The following is a 20,507-nucleotide window of genomic DNA, read 5'->3' as shown; positions in this document are numbered from 1 at the left end:
TGCTCTAACCGCGATACACTACGAGATTCTTTCGATGCACTCGACGACCCACTCGGCATTCACTGCCCGGCTGTCAACTCGATCGACTTCGCACGGACTGACTAACTCGAGACTACCTATCTCGCACTTGATGAGGCACTCACTCTCGCCCTCTTCACGAGGCACACTCTCAATGACTGACTATCAGCTCGCTAGACGAGGCACACACTAAATGAGAGACAGACACTAACTGACTGCGGACCAGCAGGTTTATATAGTTTTTGACTTGTGTTCGAGAACATTCTGGGCTAAACCGGTAAGAATTCGTTCCAGAAGGTTCTCCATCCGTCCATGCTATATCGCCAATTTTGTCGCCAAATGTGACAACCCTGCCTTCACTTGCCATTTTATGGCAACCCTAAAACTGCTTTGCGGGGAAGCCATCTTACCGCGCTTTTACATTTCGTAACAATATAAACAAAAGAATTATTTTCCCAGAATACTAATGAAAAAAGATAAAGCGCTTGAACCACCATTAACGATACAGAGAATTATAGAAACAATATGCAAATGTGGAAGGAAATTTTAATGGAGATGTACAAGTACGAAAACAAGGAGGGAAGACGCCACCACATTTTGACCACGGTCCTTGACCTATATAATGTCAAGCAGAATGTGCCAGGAGGGGGGAAAAATTCCCGAAGACGAGAGTAGATCTGCAAGCTGAGAATAAACATAGCGTTCTCTACAAGTGACAGTTTTTGTGCCCTTTGTTTGGTTACATTGTTTCAAAAAAATCTGCAGGTGTTTTTTTCCGTGGGAAGTTGTTAACATTGAACATGCGCTACCAGAGTGAACATTTCGGGAACAGAAAATTTACGCTCTGTCGTAAATTCATTGCACTTCTTGGACAATAAATCTTTGACATGTGGGTAGGGGCTTTTCTTTCCTTAAAAGTCTCAACCTCCGTCATAAGATTTATTTCCCAGGGAAAGACAGGTATGCATTTAATGTTAGAATCGATATTTAAATAACATTTTCTAGATTTAAAGTATTTTCTGCTGAAACTGCGGTTCAGTTACACAAAAGAAGTGCCGAAGCCTTCTTATTTAGGGCTCCGGTGAAAATCACAATTTATCTCAGAAACTTTGAAGTACCGGTGCAATTTAAGCTCTGTTATAACCGTATTGTTTTGTTTATTAACTAATAAGCCATAAACATTTTTACTGGAGCTCTAAAAAATAGTATTAAAACAATCTGGTCATGAAAATAATTTTTTACAAAATTTGGATGATCCTGGATTAGAACAATCATGATTATAGAGATTTAATAGTTGATTAGGGGGATAGGTTTTTTAATGGTGCCCTGTCATAAATTTCCCGGCACTTTTTATGCAAATTAGCTTCGAAATATTCGAAAATATGAAAACGTTCAAAAAGACGCTCATCGGTAAAGAGGGCTTCATTCTTATAAAGATAAGTTTCTAACGTGCAAAAACCAACCTTTATAAAGGCGCGGCCATCTTTATACGGAAGCTCCGGTATAGAGTAAAATTTTCATTTGCTTTGCTAGTTAAACCCCATTTGCATAACTCTGCCTTGGCGTAAAACTACCCCACCCTTCCACCGTAATGGCAGTTACTGTTTGGCATAGCCGTGGTTTCAGGCAAAATTGCATTATCTTGCAGTACGATAGTTAATTTTAAGGACGTTGCGAAGTTGTATTGCCATAAATTTGCACGCCGTTGTTGTCTCCACAACCAAGAAAAGGATTGATATAGTTTGGTCCGTTAGTTCTAGTGATGTGTCCCAACCACATATTATACTTGAACTCCTAGTGCAGTGGATCACGGCTTTTATATTTGCTTTCCCCAGATATAGTACTAGCCATACATGCCACTGCAGTGCTATCGAAGGGAAGTGTTTTCATCAATCTTATACGCAATCAAACTTCAGTAATATTTCACTTTTGGAACTTATTAATAATGGCCGCACTAAGTTGAGTTAAAAACGTTTTAGGTAGATAGTTAAGATTTCCTCGTAAGCTTGTAAGGATCATAAGTTTTACTAACGTTTATTTTATTTTAAAACTGTACTATCACTTCTTATTTTCTACTTCCGGCCAGAATTAAATGCTTTAACTTGTTTATGCAAATTGTCTTGCTAACGCCCAAGTACTTAAGTTGTGGCTTTTTTCCAAGCGAGAGAGAGAAGGAGTTATAGGAAGCAAGCCGCTTGCCACTGTAGTTTTACGAGTTTTCACTCTGTTGCTGGTTGCCTTTAAGGCCAGAGGTTTAGCCCTCTTGATATTTGCAAACGTATCGTAGTTTTAGCAGCTCGGCGTACTACATACGTACCTTTTTAAAGTAAAGGCCAGTCTTAATGCTAGACATTTGTATACTAATTCAAAGTTAGCTTTTAGTTAGAGTTTTAGTTAGTAGTTTTTATATTCTTACGTTCAGACCACAAGTGGTTGGTCTCTGTATTCCGAAGTTCGGAAATACCTGTAAAGTATTGAAAATAAAGGGTTTCGTATACCCTTCCTGCTTGTGTTGTCTACTTCACACCTTCGTAAACATAGCTTGAGTAAGCTCCCTGTTCCTATTCAGGATCATTCATGTTTCCAAAGCAAATCATGAGAAACACGAGTAGTTTAGCAGCTCGGCGTACTACATACGTACCTTTTTAAAGTAAAGGCCAGTCTTAATGCTAGACATTTGTATACTAATTCAAAGTTAGCTTTTAGTTAGAGTTTTAGTTAGTAGTTTTTATATTCTTACGTTCAGACCACAAGTGGTTGGTCTCTGTATTCCGAAGTTCGGAAATACCTGTAAAGTATTGAAAATAAAGGGTTTCGTATACCCTTCCTGCTTGTGTTGTCTACTTCACACCTTCGTGAACATAGCTTGAGTAAGCTCCCTGTTCCTATTCAGGATCATTCATGTTTCCAAAGCAAATCATGAGAAACACGAGTCCTGACAAGCTGGAAAAATTAATCTCGAAGAAGTATTTTAAAATACAGCTTTGGTTCTTAGCAAAAGCTGCTTTTGCTAATGATGTGTCTTCACGAGCACTTAAGTTTTAATCCTGCTTCCTTTTGCCGTTATTTTTTATTTTCTTACACATACTTTTTTATAACATTTTCGATGTATAACGGAGAAAGTATGTATGGAATTAGATAAGAGATTATAATCTAAAAAAATCTGTAAATCAAATTCATATTTTAAACAATATGGAAGACATTAAAATCATTTTTAAATTTGAATATTTGCAAATACAAGCTCATTTTGAAATACTGTGATATGCAGCGTTTTAGTTGAAACAAACAAAAATATACAATCTAGATGCCCAACAACTAAGTTAAGCCTTTGCCAGCCATTATCACCATTTGAGAGTTTTTCGCGCATGCTCAACTGATGAGGTTATATTTGCTTAAAGTTGATATATATATATATATATGCATGAAGTATGCATTTGAATTTAATTTCACTATAATGGCTTTAGTGTATTTCACCCCCCCCCCCCCCCCAGTTCAATGTAATTCGTAGTTCGTTTGGAATTTTTTACATCTTATTACTTGGAGCAAAGATCATGAGCCATATGCAAAAGGAACAGGGATCAATGCAGTGTTGAACTACGTATAAAATACTTTACTACAGTGGCAGAAAAAGTAGTTTGCCATGTTTCCTAAATGAGGATCTTTAAATTATGTACGATTATTTACAACAATCGTTTTTTTTTCCTATTAAAAATATCCCAGTCATGGCTTTATGGCTTAAAAGGAACCTATTTTTGAGACAAAATTATATTTAAAAATTTGTACTTAATAGGTTAAGGAAGTGGTTTGAGAAAAAGATCTTTTGTACAAGAGAGATATCATTCTTAACTTTACAATTCGTTATCACAAATATTTATAAAAATTAAGGGCATATCATACCTTAATTTTTATAAATATTTGTGATGTTTCTGGGAGGGAGATGAGTTGCAAAAAATAAAAGAATTCATTGCCTTATATCTTGCCGAAACTTGTCAAACGAATGGATTTTGGAAATAGTTTTAATATAAAGGATGATAATAATAGAATCAAAGAACAACTCAAAGGGATGCAGTAAATGGAATTCATTTGTAAATATAATAATGGCAAAAAATATGGTGTAACGTCTGTGGCTAAATAATTGAGATATTTGGGACTTAAAGACTGCTAGACTTTTTCGGAAGAAAAAACATGAAAAATCGTGTCTTCTTCAGTACTTCAACCGCATATTTACCATTTGCCAACTGGACGTGCTAACTTTTTACACAGTGATAGCACGTACGAGGGGGAGTGATAATTCTTTATATACTTCCCCTCCTAAAAGCATTAAACCTTAGCGAACCAAATCCAGCGGATGACCTGTTATCGACCACCACATGCACCACTGGAGAGAGTATGAGATGTTTTTGGAAACGGGAACACGAAAAATCGACAATGATTCAAACCATGAATCTAACGGGCGTGGTAACAACTTACACCACGAGAGAAAGCACGAGGGCATGCTATAATTCCTTATTAAATAGTAAACGAATTAACAGGTTATTCTGGTTACGACTTAAAAAAATTTGACTGTATTAGAAAATATGACTCTGACTAGGAACTGAGTATGGAGTATCGCGGACTGCTGATATATGTCCGATTAGTAAGCTGTCCAGACTATCGTTATTCTTTCTTTCTGTTAGTAAACCCGTGCTTTTATACGTTCATTATTGCGAAAAGAAAATCTTATTATATATGAGTTATGTTTTGAATAGCAGTGTTAGCGAAGCGCGGCTGTTCAGCATAGGGGATTCATAATATGTACAAAAGATTTCTCAATAAAATTTCTTTCTTTGTTTTCGCCGGAAACTGAACAGTTTTGTATCCGAATGTGAAAGCATGTTTCGAGGTACCCACTCAGCCATTCCCCACGTCTCTTACTCTCCACACCATGGCGAGTCTGACAATCTGCAAGTCGCAGTGTCCTCGAAGCATCGATTTTTCAATTACCGGGTTACATTCTCTTTTGAAACGTTTTGCTTTTGCCGGCCTCCACGGACGCCAACAAAAGTGGAATGCCATAACTGTTGTGTTTCTCTTTAATTACCGAATTCTCTTCCTGTTGTTCTCCTCGGTCTTCTCTCTTGAGGTTTTTCCTCCCCGTTGAGTTCATTCGCTGTCCTACCAGAAATTGGGGGATGAGAGAGGAGACGAGGACTGCAAACCTGGAGAATACAATCAAGCTTCTTTCAGTTCTCGTAATGGGATTGTCAATTAGTATTGCGTTATCATTTAGATTTTGTTTTTGTTTGCATTCTCTTTATATTGTCATTATTTTATCTTACATTGAGGGCGTTTTGATTTATTCCTCTTTTTTTTCTTTTGCAGGGACCAAGCGAGAGAAATGTTTTACCATGCGTACCAGGCTTACATGGTGAGTAATTTTTTTCTCCTTGTCCGTACAAGCTGTTTTAATCATCTGTCTCCGTCCATTTAAGCGGAGAAGCTCAACATTAGGACCGGATCCACTAGCTGCAGAAATGGAGAAAGAGAACTGTCTGTTCTGAAATCGGTGAAGTAGAGAGCATTTCAATAATACAAAATGCAAAATACAAAATGCAAAGTTTTTTTCCCCATATTAAACCAAAATCAGCCACATTTAAATATGTTAATAAATTTTACTGTTATTGAACGAAATTTTAACTAACCTCGATGTTACAGCAAACATAACAGCTGCTGTTATTTTTTAAACAATAGATATGGACAATCCTTATTTTAATTTTTTATTTATTAATAAATAAAAGTTAAAGGCACATCATATCTCATAATGATTTTGTGAGCAACGGCGACGAAAATAAAGACCGGGTAAGGACCTTTGTGGGACACGGTGTATGTATGTGTATATATATATATATATATGTAACCAAAATTACTACTAACTTTAGCAATTTTGGTTAGTAAATTAGTTTTTTATGGAAATTTTGCCTTTCCATAGAAATGTACACTGCGGGGGGGGCAAAGACACTTCTATATCTCCCGTTCTGCTGCGCCGATTGACAAAATTCAAATTGCGTTTTTTATGTCCCGAAAGCGCGACTCAGGATATATATTAGATTTATATGTGGCATTCTTCTAACATAGGTATTTTGACACAAAATCGGACATTTTCTGAAATAACATACCAGTTTTTTTCCATATTTCTATTCTACGACTCGAATTATGTCCAGATATTAAATTTTGTAAAATTTGGTGCGAAATTTACGGAGAAATTCAAAAATTTATCATGACGAAATTTCTTTGGCCAATTCAGTTTGGCCAAGAATAATTCACTTGGCGAACTTCTTAATATATAGCAACCAATTTTCCTTTCCCTTCCATTATGCTGGAGCGGGAAAAAAGGGCACCTCATTTCTACCTTTTTACATTGTGTATGAGCGGGAAAAAATTCAAATCGTTTCTACTTCCAAATAATTTTAGCAAAGCGTTTAAACCACATCTGATGTTTTATCGCTTTCAACAAATATGCCAAATTTTAAAACGCGCCAATATATAAATTCGGTACTTTTCCGTTTTACCGGCGCAAGCGATAAAGTCGCTAATAATGGTGCAACCGATGCCAAACGGAATATTCTCGCTGGTAACCTTTTACGCCTCATTTTCAAAACAAGTCGCAGCTTTTTCTTATCAGATTGATTGTTTCTTTCAATACTGACATATAATTACATAGAATTTTTATCAGATAGTTCAGTTTTATGTCCAAGGCCATTTTCGGTAATTAAGTCAATTAGGATGCAATCACAGCGCTTACCCGAAGCCGAAAATATAGAAAATGTAAAGTCAAGAGTTAAATTCATCAATTCTAATGAGAATGCATTAGCGAAGTAAAGTACTGCAGTTTTACATAATTTCTGAGTAAGCTATTCGTACGAATTGAAATATTTCTTGCATTTAAATTTGTGTTCCAAATTAAGATTTAACTTGAAATTAATGTAGATAATTACTGAGAGCATTAGATTTTTGTAGAGAGTAGTTTACGTGAGATGAGATCGCTTGGGGTCACGTGATATGAACCGGCGAATCAGGATGCTGAACCATGAAAGCGTAGTAAATTCTTAAATTAATGTCTTTTTACAAATTTATTGTCTTTATTTATCGGTTTTTTATAAAATTTTAAGCGATATTAAAATGTTTATGCCTTTAAAAAAAGAATTCTTAAAACTAACATTTTTTTAAATATTTTTTATGTGTATACTGTATGTTGACGCCAATAAAGACTGCTTGGCGAGATTTGCGCCGGCGAAACGGAAAAGTACCATAAATTCACATGTATCTTCAGAAATTCTGAATAAAAAATTGTAATTTTTTGCAGGTATGCTTAGAAATACGTCTCCTTTAAGATGATGATAAAAATATTATAGCTTATTATTCAAATTTTTTTTTTTGAAAAATTTATAAAAATTATTTAAAAATACAAATTTTAAGAATAAATCATAAAAAATGGGTGAATTTTATTTGGAATGAAACTGAATTTCTAAATGTGAAAGGAAGAATCAAGCTTAATAAAAAAAACGAGAGATATACCAAACTCAATTAACATTGAGAAGCTAAAACTTTGAGAGCTAGTTTTTTAGAAACTACTCGTGCGATTTTTACAAAACTTTCTAGTTGGCGTAATTTGAGTCGTAGAATCGAAATATAGAATAATGTTGGTATGTTATTTCAGAAAAAGTCCGATTTTGTGTCAAAATACGGATATTAGAATAATGCTATATATAAATATAATACATATCCTCAGTTACACTTTCGAGACATGAAAAACGCAGGTTAAATTTCGTCAGTCGGCCCAGTAGAACCGGAGATATCGAACTTTTTTTTTTTCCCGCAGTGTACATATAGTACATATGAAGAAGGAAATGAAATACAGAAAGTTAATTTAATTTTTCGCGTAATAGTTTAAAATAAGTAAATTTTTACCCAGTTATATCAACATAAATGAAAAGAATTATAGATACTGATTTGAATACTTACCTTCCGTCTGCAATACTCGTACACCATCAATGAACATTATGATACGTCGTCAGTTTGACGAATTTAAGTTGTTACACAGAACATTAAATTCTCCTCCTCTCTTCTCATTATCAGACTCGAGCAAAACGTTTAGAAGCGGAATTTCTGGAGTTTGGATGAATGTATAAAAATTTGCATTTCATAATTTTTACAAAATGGAAGTCTTTAAATTTGAAAATGCCCAAACATGAATATTTACGTCGTTTAATACATTCCTGTAATTCGAGGTATAGAAGTACATGTCTACAACAAACGGTTGCGAAGAAAAAAAAAAAAAAAAAAAAAAAAACGTTGCATGAATGATTTATTAGATAAGGTACACTCTACATTTCTAAAGAAATATAAGGAGAAAAACTTTGAAATTTCAAAATTTTTTTAATTTCAAAATTTATTTTAAAAGGATTTAAAAAGTAAAATCCTGCGCTATCGCTACTAAGATTCGAAATTTAATTTAATAGAGAATATATAAATAAAAATTTATCTCCTATTAAATGTGAAGTCAGATTTAAATAGTAAATGTGTACTATTGTGGAAATCAAAAATTGGAATTAGTAATTAATTAAACTGTCTTTGGTAATTAAACTGCTAAATTCATAAAAGTAAATGTAAACAATTAAAACAAGAGAATCGTTGTTGATTCCACAGAAAGATCCCAACTATTCAAGGGCAACTGGAATCTCTATTATACAATCATCAACAATTCATATTCATTCGTTTCGTCTTTTCGCATTCATTCATTCTTTTAAATTTAAAATTGGAATTGGGAATTTGTTCAGAAATGCGAAATTTGTTGATTTTTTGTCTCAGAGGGTACTTGTAGTTTGAGATGACTGGAAGATACCGAACACAGTTTCAGTAATCAGAAGGGTTTCGTTTTAAGTCTACGAAAGGCTGGTTGGTTCTTCCATTAGTTAAAACGCTCGTACATGCGTCTACGTTTTGATTTGGAAAAGGATTGAAGAAGATGAGTAAAGGATTTGAGAAAGATGCGTTGATGAAGATAATGAGAATCATAATAGGTGTCTGGTGCATCTAGATCAGCACGCTTGGATCGATGCATCCGAAAGTGTGCGTATTGGGAGATTTGAATATTCCAATATGAACAAGAACAGTTTCTAGACGATTGGCTGAAAGTGGCTTGCAGTCATGCCGCCCATTATGAAGACTGATGCAAAACTATCGACGCCACCGATTATAATAGTATCAAGTGATAGATTCTTGGCCGATGTAATGGTACAGGGCAATGCACATCTCGTTGTTTCACCAATGAGAATTACCGAGTAAGAATCTCGAGGCGACATGCATGTTGCAACTGCTAAGTGCCATACTGCTCGAGTACGCAGTATCATGGTTTAGGACGACATCGCCGTGTGTAGCCTGTCACCTCTGATTCGTATCATAGGCACAGTGACGGCGTGAGATACATGTGTGAAGTGGTGCAGCTGATTGCTCTATCTTATCCTGAACATTTGCAACAAACACTTTTCCCGCAAGGTACTGCCCGACCGTGCATGGCACACGAGTAGATAAGCTGTGCAAGATACGTAGATGCATCCTTGACCATCTAAATCTCCAGATCTCACACCGCTTGATCGTTTATGGGATGTGATTGGCTGTCGTTTGCTTAATGTGCCCGATCTTTAATCATAGAACAAACTGTGGAGTGTGATTGGAAGTATATCATCATGCATCCATTCGGACGTTATCTGTTCGCTAATTTCATCTGTACCTACTCCTTGTATCTCCTCAAAAAGTGGTTCTACTTTTTTGAAATAAAAATCGCTTGTATTACATTCTGTTCACTCTTTCATGGCGCTGAATTTTCTTTGTCATGCAGTGTATGAAAGACATTGCGAATTGAGCATAGAGCTTTACTAGCTGTAACTATGCAATAATCAGATTTAAAATATTTGAATGAATGAATTGCTAATACTGCTAAAGTAATTAGCAGCATTAATGACTGCTAAATTAGCAGCATTAATGACTGCTAAATTAGCAGCATTAATGACTGCTAAATTAGCAGCATTAATGACTGCCAAATTAGCAGTCATTTAACCGTTCTCTGTAGCAGTTAATAATAATTTTTATTTGTAGATTTGTCTGGCATATATTTCTTGAATCGCTCACTAAGGCATACTAAGAAGGCGGGAGAAATACCTTATAAGGTTACTTAGGATTTAGGTGATAGAAATATTTTCTAAGTATGCTATTATTATTTTTAGCCAATTTTGGTTATTGCTGCATTTTTCTGCTAATAGAGGCGTGCAGTAAATAAAGCTTTTTATTATTTTCCTTTAAATCTCAGTATGTTACTATTTGTGGCGCTCCATGCTTGCTGTGGTATTTTTGATCACCTCTGATATTACTAATCTGTATTCTTGAATGCCGGCTGATTGAAGTTCCCGAAGATGGAATATTATCACTTGACAATACGTCTTCTTAACGTGTTTAGTATATACTGTATTTAGGCATGGAGATCTTTGCACGTAAAGAATTATTTCACGGATATCTCTCAAACTACCATGCTTTGTGCGGACGAGCATTATCGTAAACACGGGATTCATTCCAGCGGTAAATGGACGAACATTCTGTGAAGGTGCTGTCAGAATAATAGCTATCCACTGATCTATCGGATAAATAGGTAAATTCAGCATTGCCCTTCATTGCTATTGCCCACATTAGCAACGCATGAATCTAGGTCCTAGCTTGACAAAAGTAATCGAGAAACAAGTTATTAAATTTTGGTTCTGAAGAAATTAAGACTCCGTTGATTTAGGCTCCCTTTTATGATACTTAATATCCTGTTTCAACGGAGACCATATCAGAGCATGGCAACAAGACGCAAGAACATGGTAACAAGACGCAAGAGCATGGCAACAAGACGCAAGCAACTGATCTCCATGCATATAATTCACTTTTGCGAAGCATATGAGACCAACACCTTCTCCAGTGTTTTAGAGATAATGTTGATGGTATACAGTTCGTTGAAATATTGGTCTTTTTCCTTAAGAGGAAGATCCGATGCCATCTGTGTATTGTACACATTTGTTATGCTTTTGTATTATTCATTTTTGGTGTGATTTTTTCTGATTTATTGCATTTTGACTTAGAAAGTGATCATCGGTGGTGGAAGTAAGGCTCAGACAGCCAGATTGATGTCTGTAGGAAACCATCTCCTTCTTTAATACCAATTTTGAAGTCTGTTTACTATGCGGATTCAGTTGTCTCGCTATATTAGTTTGATCTTTCCCAGTTTTGCGCGCCTGGAATCTTTGAAGGCATTTCGCTGAGTAGAGGGTTTATTTATTTTCATGGTTTCATTGTAAGCTTGTCACATTTCATCAGATACCTTTACAAGTATTTGCATGAATGGCGAAAAAAGAGTAATTTATATTTTGTCACTATTCCAAAGAAATGTTTTTCGTCGGAGACTTCAATTCTCATTTCACTAAATGTAACTACAATGACATTAACCCCGCAGGTATAGGGATATAAGATCTGTGTAACTCAAGTATATTGGGGCTTATTTTTGACGTACCTATTTATCTGTACTATAATCTAAATAATATGTAACCTAAATAAATCGTAATCTGTATTAAACATTCTTCTTTGTCTTCTCAAGCTAGCGTTAGAAAGTGTGACTCAAATAGGTTGTTTGTTTTCCTTAGTCAAGATATAAAAAACATTCTGGATAGGCAAAAGTCCTCCCTAATTGTGTTTGTGAACTTATAGTCAACCTCTGTTAGAACTCTAAGTATAACCTTTTTCTTCCAGTGACAACGCCTTTTTCTTGAATTGTATTCTGGATCCTTGTCTGCATAGGAATGAAGTTCCAGCTCTTGTTAGAAAGTGGAACGGAGTTTGGCAACTTTGAAAACGTTGACTGGTTATAAAAATGACAGTAACAGAGACACTCTTATTATTGTTACTCATAAGATTCTCATGCATCTTCGAAAACTTTCTTTCTTCCCCTCGACAGCGAGGCAGCCGATCTACTGGGGCAGTTAGCATATCGGGAAGTAGCCCCGCTGACGAAAACTATCAGTAGCTTGGAAACTGCAAAATGAAGCTCTTCCCCTGATTACCGGAACCATTCAGTCCACTTCTGCTTTTCATTTGCTAACTAACTAAACCCGAGATGAACATAAGGTTTGGAAAAGTGTTGTAATTTTGTTACAAAAGTTTGCAGGCTACTAGAGAAAATATAACTTCAAAAATCCGAGAAACTTAGTTTGAATTCAACCAGGTCAGCTTCCTTATCGCAAAAGATCTGAGTGTTGCTGAAAAATATTTCTTTTTAATGGAACGAAGGTGTCTCCTAGATTTCAGAAACATCCAAGTGAATCGTGACCTTTCCTTAGAAGTTAACAAGGAAGAAATGTGTGAATCCGTAACCCGTTCATTTGCACTGGAATCTATTGAAAGCCATGTTTCTGACTATTAGTGGTCTCACAGTATATACTGACAGTTCAGTGACGAATGGAGACATAGGAGCTGGAGCTATGTACATAACAAACGGTTTTCCTTTTATAATGCTGTTAACATCAGTAGTTTTGATGGTGAATTGGAAGTAATTTATATGCTTGAGACAGCTTCATTGTTATAGGACAGCTTTCTCCAAAGCCATTACCCTCTTAGACTCTAGGTCTGCTCTTAAGGTTCTTGTTAGTAGTAGAACTTGCGACTCTAAACGTATTATGGATGCCGACATCTTTTGAATCCTCTTACTGACTAACACAACACTGGATGCCAGAGCATTGTGGAGGATAAAGAAATGAGACTGCATTTATCCTGGCAAAGAAAGGAACGATAGTCCTTCGAAAATTCAGAAATTTTATGAACTTTCATTTGCTAAGAAACTGATAAATATGAAATTTAGCAATATTCATGATTAAAATTTGTTCATAAAATTTAGGAGAAAGGTTTGGCAATGTCTCCGTTACAATTGGATGTAATATTCCTGATTTTCCCTGTGATTACAGCTGTGGCATCGGTCCGCACTGGACTCGATTACCTCAGTGCTGGATCTTTTTTACACGGGACTTCTTCATGATTGTGGACAAGCTATGGACAAAGAATATTTAAACACGTACTCTGTATTTAATATTTTAATGTCACCAAAAGTATTAGGAAGAAAGACGGCTATTGGCTAAAACTGCGTAAAGCCAGGCATTAGAAATAAATAAATAAGTGTTACAAAATACTTTTTTAAAATTAATTTATTCAGGAATCTACAAGATGCAAAATACTTTTTTTAATTAATTTATAACGTTGCGCGCCTACAACTTGCACGCAACCAAGGGTGACTGTGAAAGCTTGTATAAACCACAGAGTCTTGTAAAGGGTTTAAGTCCCTTTTTATTCAACGTAATGAATTACAATTGCGTTCTCTTGACGCTTACAAACGGTGCCAACTCGGCAGTCAAAATAAAAATAAGAACCTGAAAAGAAAGTAAAGACAATATTCTAACTACGAGGCTATCTAAAATAACTAACTCACCGCGTTTTACAAAAGCCGCAGCTAATTCAGCAGACTTGAAGCTCACTGGAACAATTGCAACTACTTCCCGCCAAGCACATAGGCCGCAACGCGGGGTTCTTCAATTCTCGATTTCTACCTCCGCGCTCGCTAAGTAAGAATAACTCTCAAACCGAACTTGTTTCCTTCTATTTAAATCATACTACTTCCGCTGATAATTTGAATGCTTGCGCGTTCTACTCAAATTTACATATTCTGGCATTGGCAGTTCCAGGGGAAAGTAAGGCTTGACAGAAAACATAGTTTAAACTTAAAATAAATGTTAGTTAAAATAAATATAAAACCTACATTTGCCGCTGCCAGAATTTGGAAAACTTGGAAGCAGGTCCTACAAACGACCTGTTGTAAGTTTATCTAATTCTGAACTAACTGGCGAAAGCCTCGTTTACACAAAAAAAATCTTATGTAACAATTATATACTAAAATTCTTTCGCTCGTTACAAAGCTTTCTTCTTACAGCAACTTTTCCTGGACTTCATCAATCAATCTTGGTCTTTCCTTCCAGCATCTGGAAGGAATAAGTATCAGTATCTTTCTACATACATTATAATTTACACTTTCTTGACACAATAAATTTTTGTTTTTAACGATTCGTTTTTCTTAGTTATTGCTTACTTCACATTCATTCAATTTTTCAAGCATTAATTTAACTTTACCCTGGCTCTCCACCATGTGTGGTGTCAAACGGGAATATTCGTGTTTTAGTCTTACAACACTTCCCCTAACCACCATGATTTGTTAGAATTCAACAACCAAATAGACACACCTTACTCGACATTCTACAACTCAATGAGCTACTTTAATATTCTTAAAAATTCAAATGTAGGTAGAGAACCCTACAAAACACATTCATTCTAACTTCCCCCTCATTCATCTTTAAACATGCAGGCTTTCGCTCTAAAGCATGACTTTACAGTTTAATAGTTAAATTTTGACTTCATTGCTTTTAAGCATTCACTTTTAGCATCTACAATTTTATGCTTCTAGACTAAATTCTACTTTTACATAACATGCAAGTATTTACATACATTTACAAAAGTTTAATACATATGCTTTTTACAATTTACCATAAAATGAATAAGAGAAAATAAATTTTTACTTTACTCATTCTTCGCCAAGCTGGCGGCACTGAAACTAAAATTCTTATTAGTACAAGAATACGAAGTTATTTTTATCTCCGGCCAAATTTTGGCTTTAACATAACAGAATTAGTCTTTCGACCAACAGAAAATGCTTGTTTTTAGCTTTTACACTTAAAGAAAATAATAATTTTGCCTTAGCTAAATAAAGTAAAACAAAACTAAGTCTCAACCGAGACATATTGACTTTCGTCAAAACATAGAACTTCGTACTTATGCATAACATTTTGGAACAAAAGAGAAAAAAAAAATTATAGAAGGTTTTAACTTATCTTTGAGTTTTCGATGCTTGAAACTCCGTCATCCGTTTGTGACAAAATTGATCCCAAGTTAGAGGTGTCATGGATGTCAATCTTCTCCTTATTGATCTCCCAGTGTCGTCCCCGTTGCTCTTTCTTTTGCGTCCTCTACATGCTGGCCTCTTGACGGAGTAATCGTCTGGTTGTTGGCCTTTGCGTTCTGCCTGGGACGGCTGGTCTTGACGTCCTCCGGTCTGCATATAAGCAAAATGTACACTGCTAGGACAACAGCTTAAGTTTGGCCAATGACAATCCAGATAAGGGTCACCATTAACTCCGCCTACATGAGTGATGTCACATTTCTGACGTTTGTTTACATTCTGTTATTCGGCGTTACGAAGTGCGTTGTTTGAATGAAAAACATTTTTACTTTGCAACGTAAATTTGTTCTAGTGACACTATTTTTAAAATTTTCTTTAAAGTATTATTTCCTTACTGTTCCAGAAAGAATATAAATTTATGTCTCAAACATTACAAAATTTCTCACTATATGCATGAGTGTGTATACACACGCATGCTCACATACATATATTTTCAATATATAATTAATCATATGTGAATATATCAATATGTGTGTGTTTTATGCATATAAATATGAGTGAGTGTGTGTGTATGCGTGTATTCATTTTTCAGAATGTCAGATTTCCTAGCAAATGGTCTACAAAGCTCTTTTCGCTTAATTTTTCCCATCTTCACATTCAGTTTTTTTAAATAATTAAGATTAATGTATTCATATTTAATATTTCTGCACAACTTGATTTATCAATTAAAAATGAATTTATTTAATTTTCGATAAAGTGAGATGTTAATTCCAGTAGTATATGATTTTTAATAGTAGAATAATTTCTCTAAAGAAGCTTTTGTTTGTTTTTATTTTTTAATTCCTTTATAAGAAAATTACTTAATAATATTAGAAATAATTAATCTGTTACTCCTTACACATGTCTGATATATGTTAACAGAAAATTTTCATTCAATAGCTTTATAAATTTATTTTAAGCAGTATTTTAATTTATTTAATTTTCGATAAAGTGAGATGTTAATTCCAGTAGTATATGATTTTTAATAGTAGAATAATTTCTCTAAAGAAGCTTTTGTTTGTTTTTATTTTTTAATTCCTTTATAAGAAAATTACTTAATAATATTAGAAATAATTAATCTGTTACTCCTTACACATGTCTGATATATGTTAACAGAAAATTTTCATTCAATAGCTTTATAAATTTATTTTAAGCAGTATTTTAATTTAATAAGAACTACTGTTGATAAGTGAATTTCCATTGCTTTCTTTATACATTTAGTTTAAAATTAAGTTTTCAGTGCATGTAATTATTTTCCTTCATGGCCCTCGAGCCCAACAGCGCGAGCGGTAAAGTCGCTGAAAATTGGTAATTCGGTCCGAGGTTTGAATCCCGTGAGTGGGCTGGCAGCATGGGCGTTTTTGTGGTTTTCCCCATGTGTAACATGTATACGAGCCAGTTTCCCTTAGAAAGTCCTCCACGAAGGCATCCCTCCCCTTTGGCAGTTAGCCTTCGAGGCTTTCCCGTAATTAAATAACCTAACCTTCATGGCCCTCCCCACACAGCCCAACAGCGGCTGAGTGGTAAAGTGACTGGAACGCTGATAGTTTGATCTGAGTTTGATTTCAGTTGGACAGGCTGGCTACATGAGCACTTACCTGGTTTTCCTATGCGTAACATGGATATGAGAGTTTTCCCTTAGAAAATCCTCCACAAAGACATCCCTCCCACATAGACCTTGTATGCTTTCCATAATCAAACAAACTAAACCAACCCTCCAAGAAAAACAGTTCCCCAAAAGAAATTCTTCATATCTGTCAAGCAAATGACATTCGTTAATGTAATAAACTGTAATCATACATACTAAATTAAACTCGGAAGTTGTTATTAATTATGCTTACAAAGTACTTAATACCAGATTTTGTTGATTAATTTGCATTTTTAGAAATAGTTGAATAAATTTCTGACCTTTAATAAATACAGTGAACCTCTCTACGATGACCACCAGCAGTTCTACATGATTTTAATTTTGTGTAAATCTTGTCATTTCAAAAAGATGTTCAGTACCAGAATTTGTATATTGAGGAGAAGTAGTGTTTCAGAAGTGATCACAAAGAAAAAGTTTATTGTGTTAAAATGATAATCTGTTCCTAACTTTTTTCAGGGTTTGATTTGGTTTATGTGATTTATAGCAATTTATAGCTTGAGGGCTATCTGCCTAAGCAGAGGGATGCCTTCATGAAGGACTTTCTAAGGGAAACTGGCTTGTATACATGGGGAAAACCATGAAAACATCCATGCAGCCAGCCTGTTCGCGGGATTCGAACCTCAGACCGAACTACCAGTGTTCAGCGACTTAACCGCTTGACGCTGGTGGGCCCCTTTTTTTGTAGGGAAGGAAGTGTAGGACATAACATATCTAAATAGTCCATGTTAAGATTTAAATCTAGGAAATGAATAATGTTGAAGCTGAAATTAAAATTACATAAATTTGAATATCATGTAGTGTTAATTTCAAATTTCGTTTCCTGTGATGTGATTTTTTTTTAATGTAAAGATCAGGCTCTGGTTTATTGATATATATATATAAACTTTAAATATAGTATGAAGTCTTATATTTGAGTATAATACTGAAAAAGGTTCGACATATGAGAAAATAAATATATGTTTTCTTCACATGTTATGGAATATTCATCCTTGACTTAAGGGAACGTGAAGTTACACAGTTTTAAATTAAAGTTTACAGAAAAATGTATGATAGTCACAAGTTTGACAAAAGATCCTTTGTTCAAATGATAAAAGGCTTTGGGGAACATAGATGCTAATTAGAAATGTGTGCTAAATATGAGGCAATTGGCATCCACAAAATTGCAGTGTATTAATTTTAATACTGTTTTAGGTTCTTACATTATCCCTTTGACCGGCCAAGTAGCATGATTTAGTGCCCTTGATTTAGTGATTTTTTTGCCCTCAGTTTGGTTTGGTTTATTTAATTATGCAAAGCACTCGAGTGCTATCTGCTTTTAACAGGAGGGATGCTTGTATGGAAGACTTTCAAAGGGAAACTGGCTCTTAAACACATTACACTTGAGGAAAACCATGAAAGCACCCATGCATTCGGCAAAATTGGAACCCTGAGCTAAATATCTAGTATTCAGTGACTTTACCACTCAGGTGCTGGTGGTCTGGCCTCGGTTCTATTAAACTAAAATTCGTCTATATTTATAAACGGCTTATCAAAAAAATGCACACACTTTAAAGAAAATTCGGTTAATCTTCGGATTATGGTAACTTGGTGAAAATTTGGCGACCAACTCTGCTACAGCAACCTGCTAGTTTTTTTTTCGGGGGGGGGGGACGCCATTTTGTTTTCAGAAAGTAAATGCCTTTTTTTTTTTTTTAACTCAACATTTTTTTCCAACAATCTGCTAGCCGAATTACGCTTATGCTAGAACTTTTATGGAACAAAAGTGCTTAATCATGATGAAGATTAGGTGCGAAATTGGGAAAAAGTGCAGAATCGCTTGCCGCGTTTTTAAGAATTGCACATACACGGTATCCATGTACACGTCGACCTATTTTCACTTAAAAAAACATCCCAGAATTACACAAAAATGGCATTGACTTTATCCATGTACACTGCTAAAGTCCTAGCTAGTAACATTTATCACCTTACCAAAATGTCGCCAAACTACTTGTTACCATATTCCAAAAATTAGCCAAAAATTCTTGTGCTTTAGTATTGAACTTAATTATAATTAAATCATACATATCAGAGGCTATGCTAGGTTTAATAAAAATATTTATGAATATGTACCTGTACAGTTACTTAGATTGCTCAGTCACAGCGGTAGCCATTAACAGCTAGAGTTATAGCACAATACTGAGCAGCTATTTGAACAATGTTTAGTCGATGTGCCTGAGGCGACTGCTGCACATTCTGCCATAATTTTCTGATGAAGGACCTCTAGCCTAACCGATTTCTTGTACTACACAACATCCCTCAGAGTCCTCCAAATCCATTTTGATTCACTGTCATGTATTACATATATGCGAGAGTACGAACACGTTAAGGAAATATCATACTACATATTATAAAGATAATTCAACTTAGAAACCAATATATAGATATCATCTATTAAAGTTTCTATGTATTTTTCTGACAGATCCTGTATGTGAAGTTGTACATTTCATTAGTTTCACCTATTAATTAACTTAGGTATTTATTGTACGGAATATCTATGAAACTGAACTGATAAATTTTCATATCTGTTCATTTGTTTGCTTTTCATATATTTTTTAATAGTTTTATTTTTTATGTTGCTTTACATGACGTCAATTTAAACATAAGAAAGCAGAGAAGAAAAGAAATTCACACTGAAACTAAATTTAAAATTAGTCTGAAGATTACTGATGTAAAATGAATAGTGTCTAATTTATCAAAATTACATAAGAGGGCAAATAAATAATTAGCATATTCAGATATTTATTATAAGCAAAAATTTTATATTCTTAACAGTAAAAATGCACATATTACAATGCAATTAATTTATTACTTGCAACCACCTCAGTAGAACTCGTCAAATTTTTAAAATGTGCCAAACTCTAGCAACCATGCTCATAACAATCCTTTAATAGAACAATGTTGCCATTTTTGTATACATTCTTTGTGTTGTATTTCAAGTTTCAACATTTTTTATGAACAAATTGTGATATTTTTTGCCTTAATTTTAAAATATGCTCTTTGGAATTTATCAACAATGGAAAAAACTACAGTGGAAACTCTACAGGAATACAAAATTTCTAAAAGAAAGAAAAAGGAAATGCATTTGGTAGATAGCCGATGCTGCTGAAGTTTGTGTAATGCCGAGTCTCAGAAATTATTTAATTTTTTTCCCAAGCAAAAACAAACCGCTTGGGGAAAAGAATAGGGCAAACCAATTACAGAAAGATTTGGAGATGAACATGCTTTATTTCCTAATTTAATAATTAAAATTTATATTTCAAATTCTAAAGTATGTTTTCTTTTCATAATTTGATAATCTTAGCCAACTTATGATAAATATCAATAATTTGGGTATCTATTTAAGAAAAGTTGTGAAAACCATCAACTTGAACCCAATGAATAATTTTTACATTTTCATGTGTTAAATCCAAATTGAGCTAAGGTGGTTGTGTTAATCTGTAAGTATCATTAATTTTACAGGCAATACACTGTATTCTTTTATATACTGTAATATTTAGTTCGTGCTGAAATTATGTAGTGGCAATAATTTTACTTAAGAGAGAAATTTTTCAATATTACAAGTTTACATTTTGGTTAAATTTTTTATGTGATAAAAAGCAGCATGTTAAAAGTTGGAGTTCTTAAATTTTGTAATAGTACTAAGTATTATATTTTAAATTACTTGATGACTAATCCAGAAATAAATAATTTAATTCTGTATACTCG

General features: G+C 34.4%; 1 protein-coding gene across 1 annotated transcript in view; it reads left to right on the top strand.

The window, feature by feature from the left end:
* Edem2 (ER degradation enhancer, mannosidase alpha-like 2) overlaps positions 1–20,507 on the top strand; it is a 182,700-nt gene that overhangs the window by 41,441 nt on the left and 120,752 nt on the right. The window contains exon 2 of the mRNA XM_085816651.1: positions 5,380–5,425. Within this exon, the coding sequence (XP_085672777.1) occupies positions 5,380–5,425 (46 nt within the window). The remainder of the gene's footprint in view (positions 1–5,379; positions 5,426–20,507) is intronic.

This window comes from Stegodyphus dumicola, chromosome 5 (genome assembly GCF_044657685.1).
Source record: "Stegodyphus dumicola isolate Sdum_Otavi_A_Nest chromosome 5, ASM4465768v1".
Taxonomy (NCBI): Eukaryota; Metazoa; Arthropoda; class Arachnida; order Araneae; family Eresidae; genus Stegodyphus; species Stegodyphus dumicola.
This window is presented reverse-complemented; position numbering and strand designations above follow the sequence as displayed.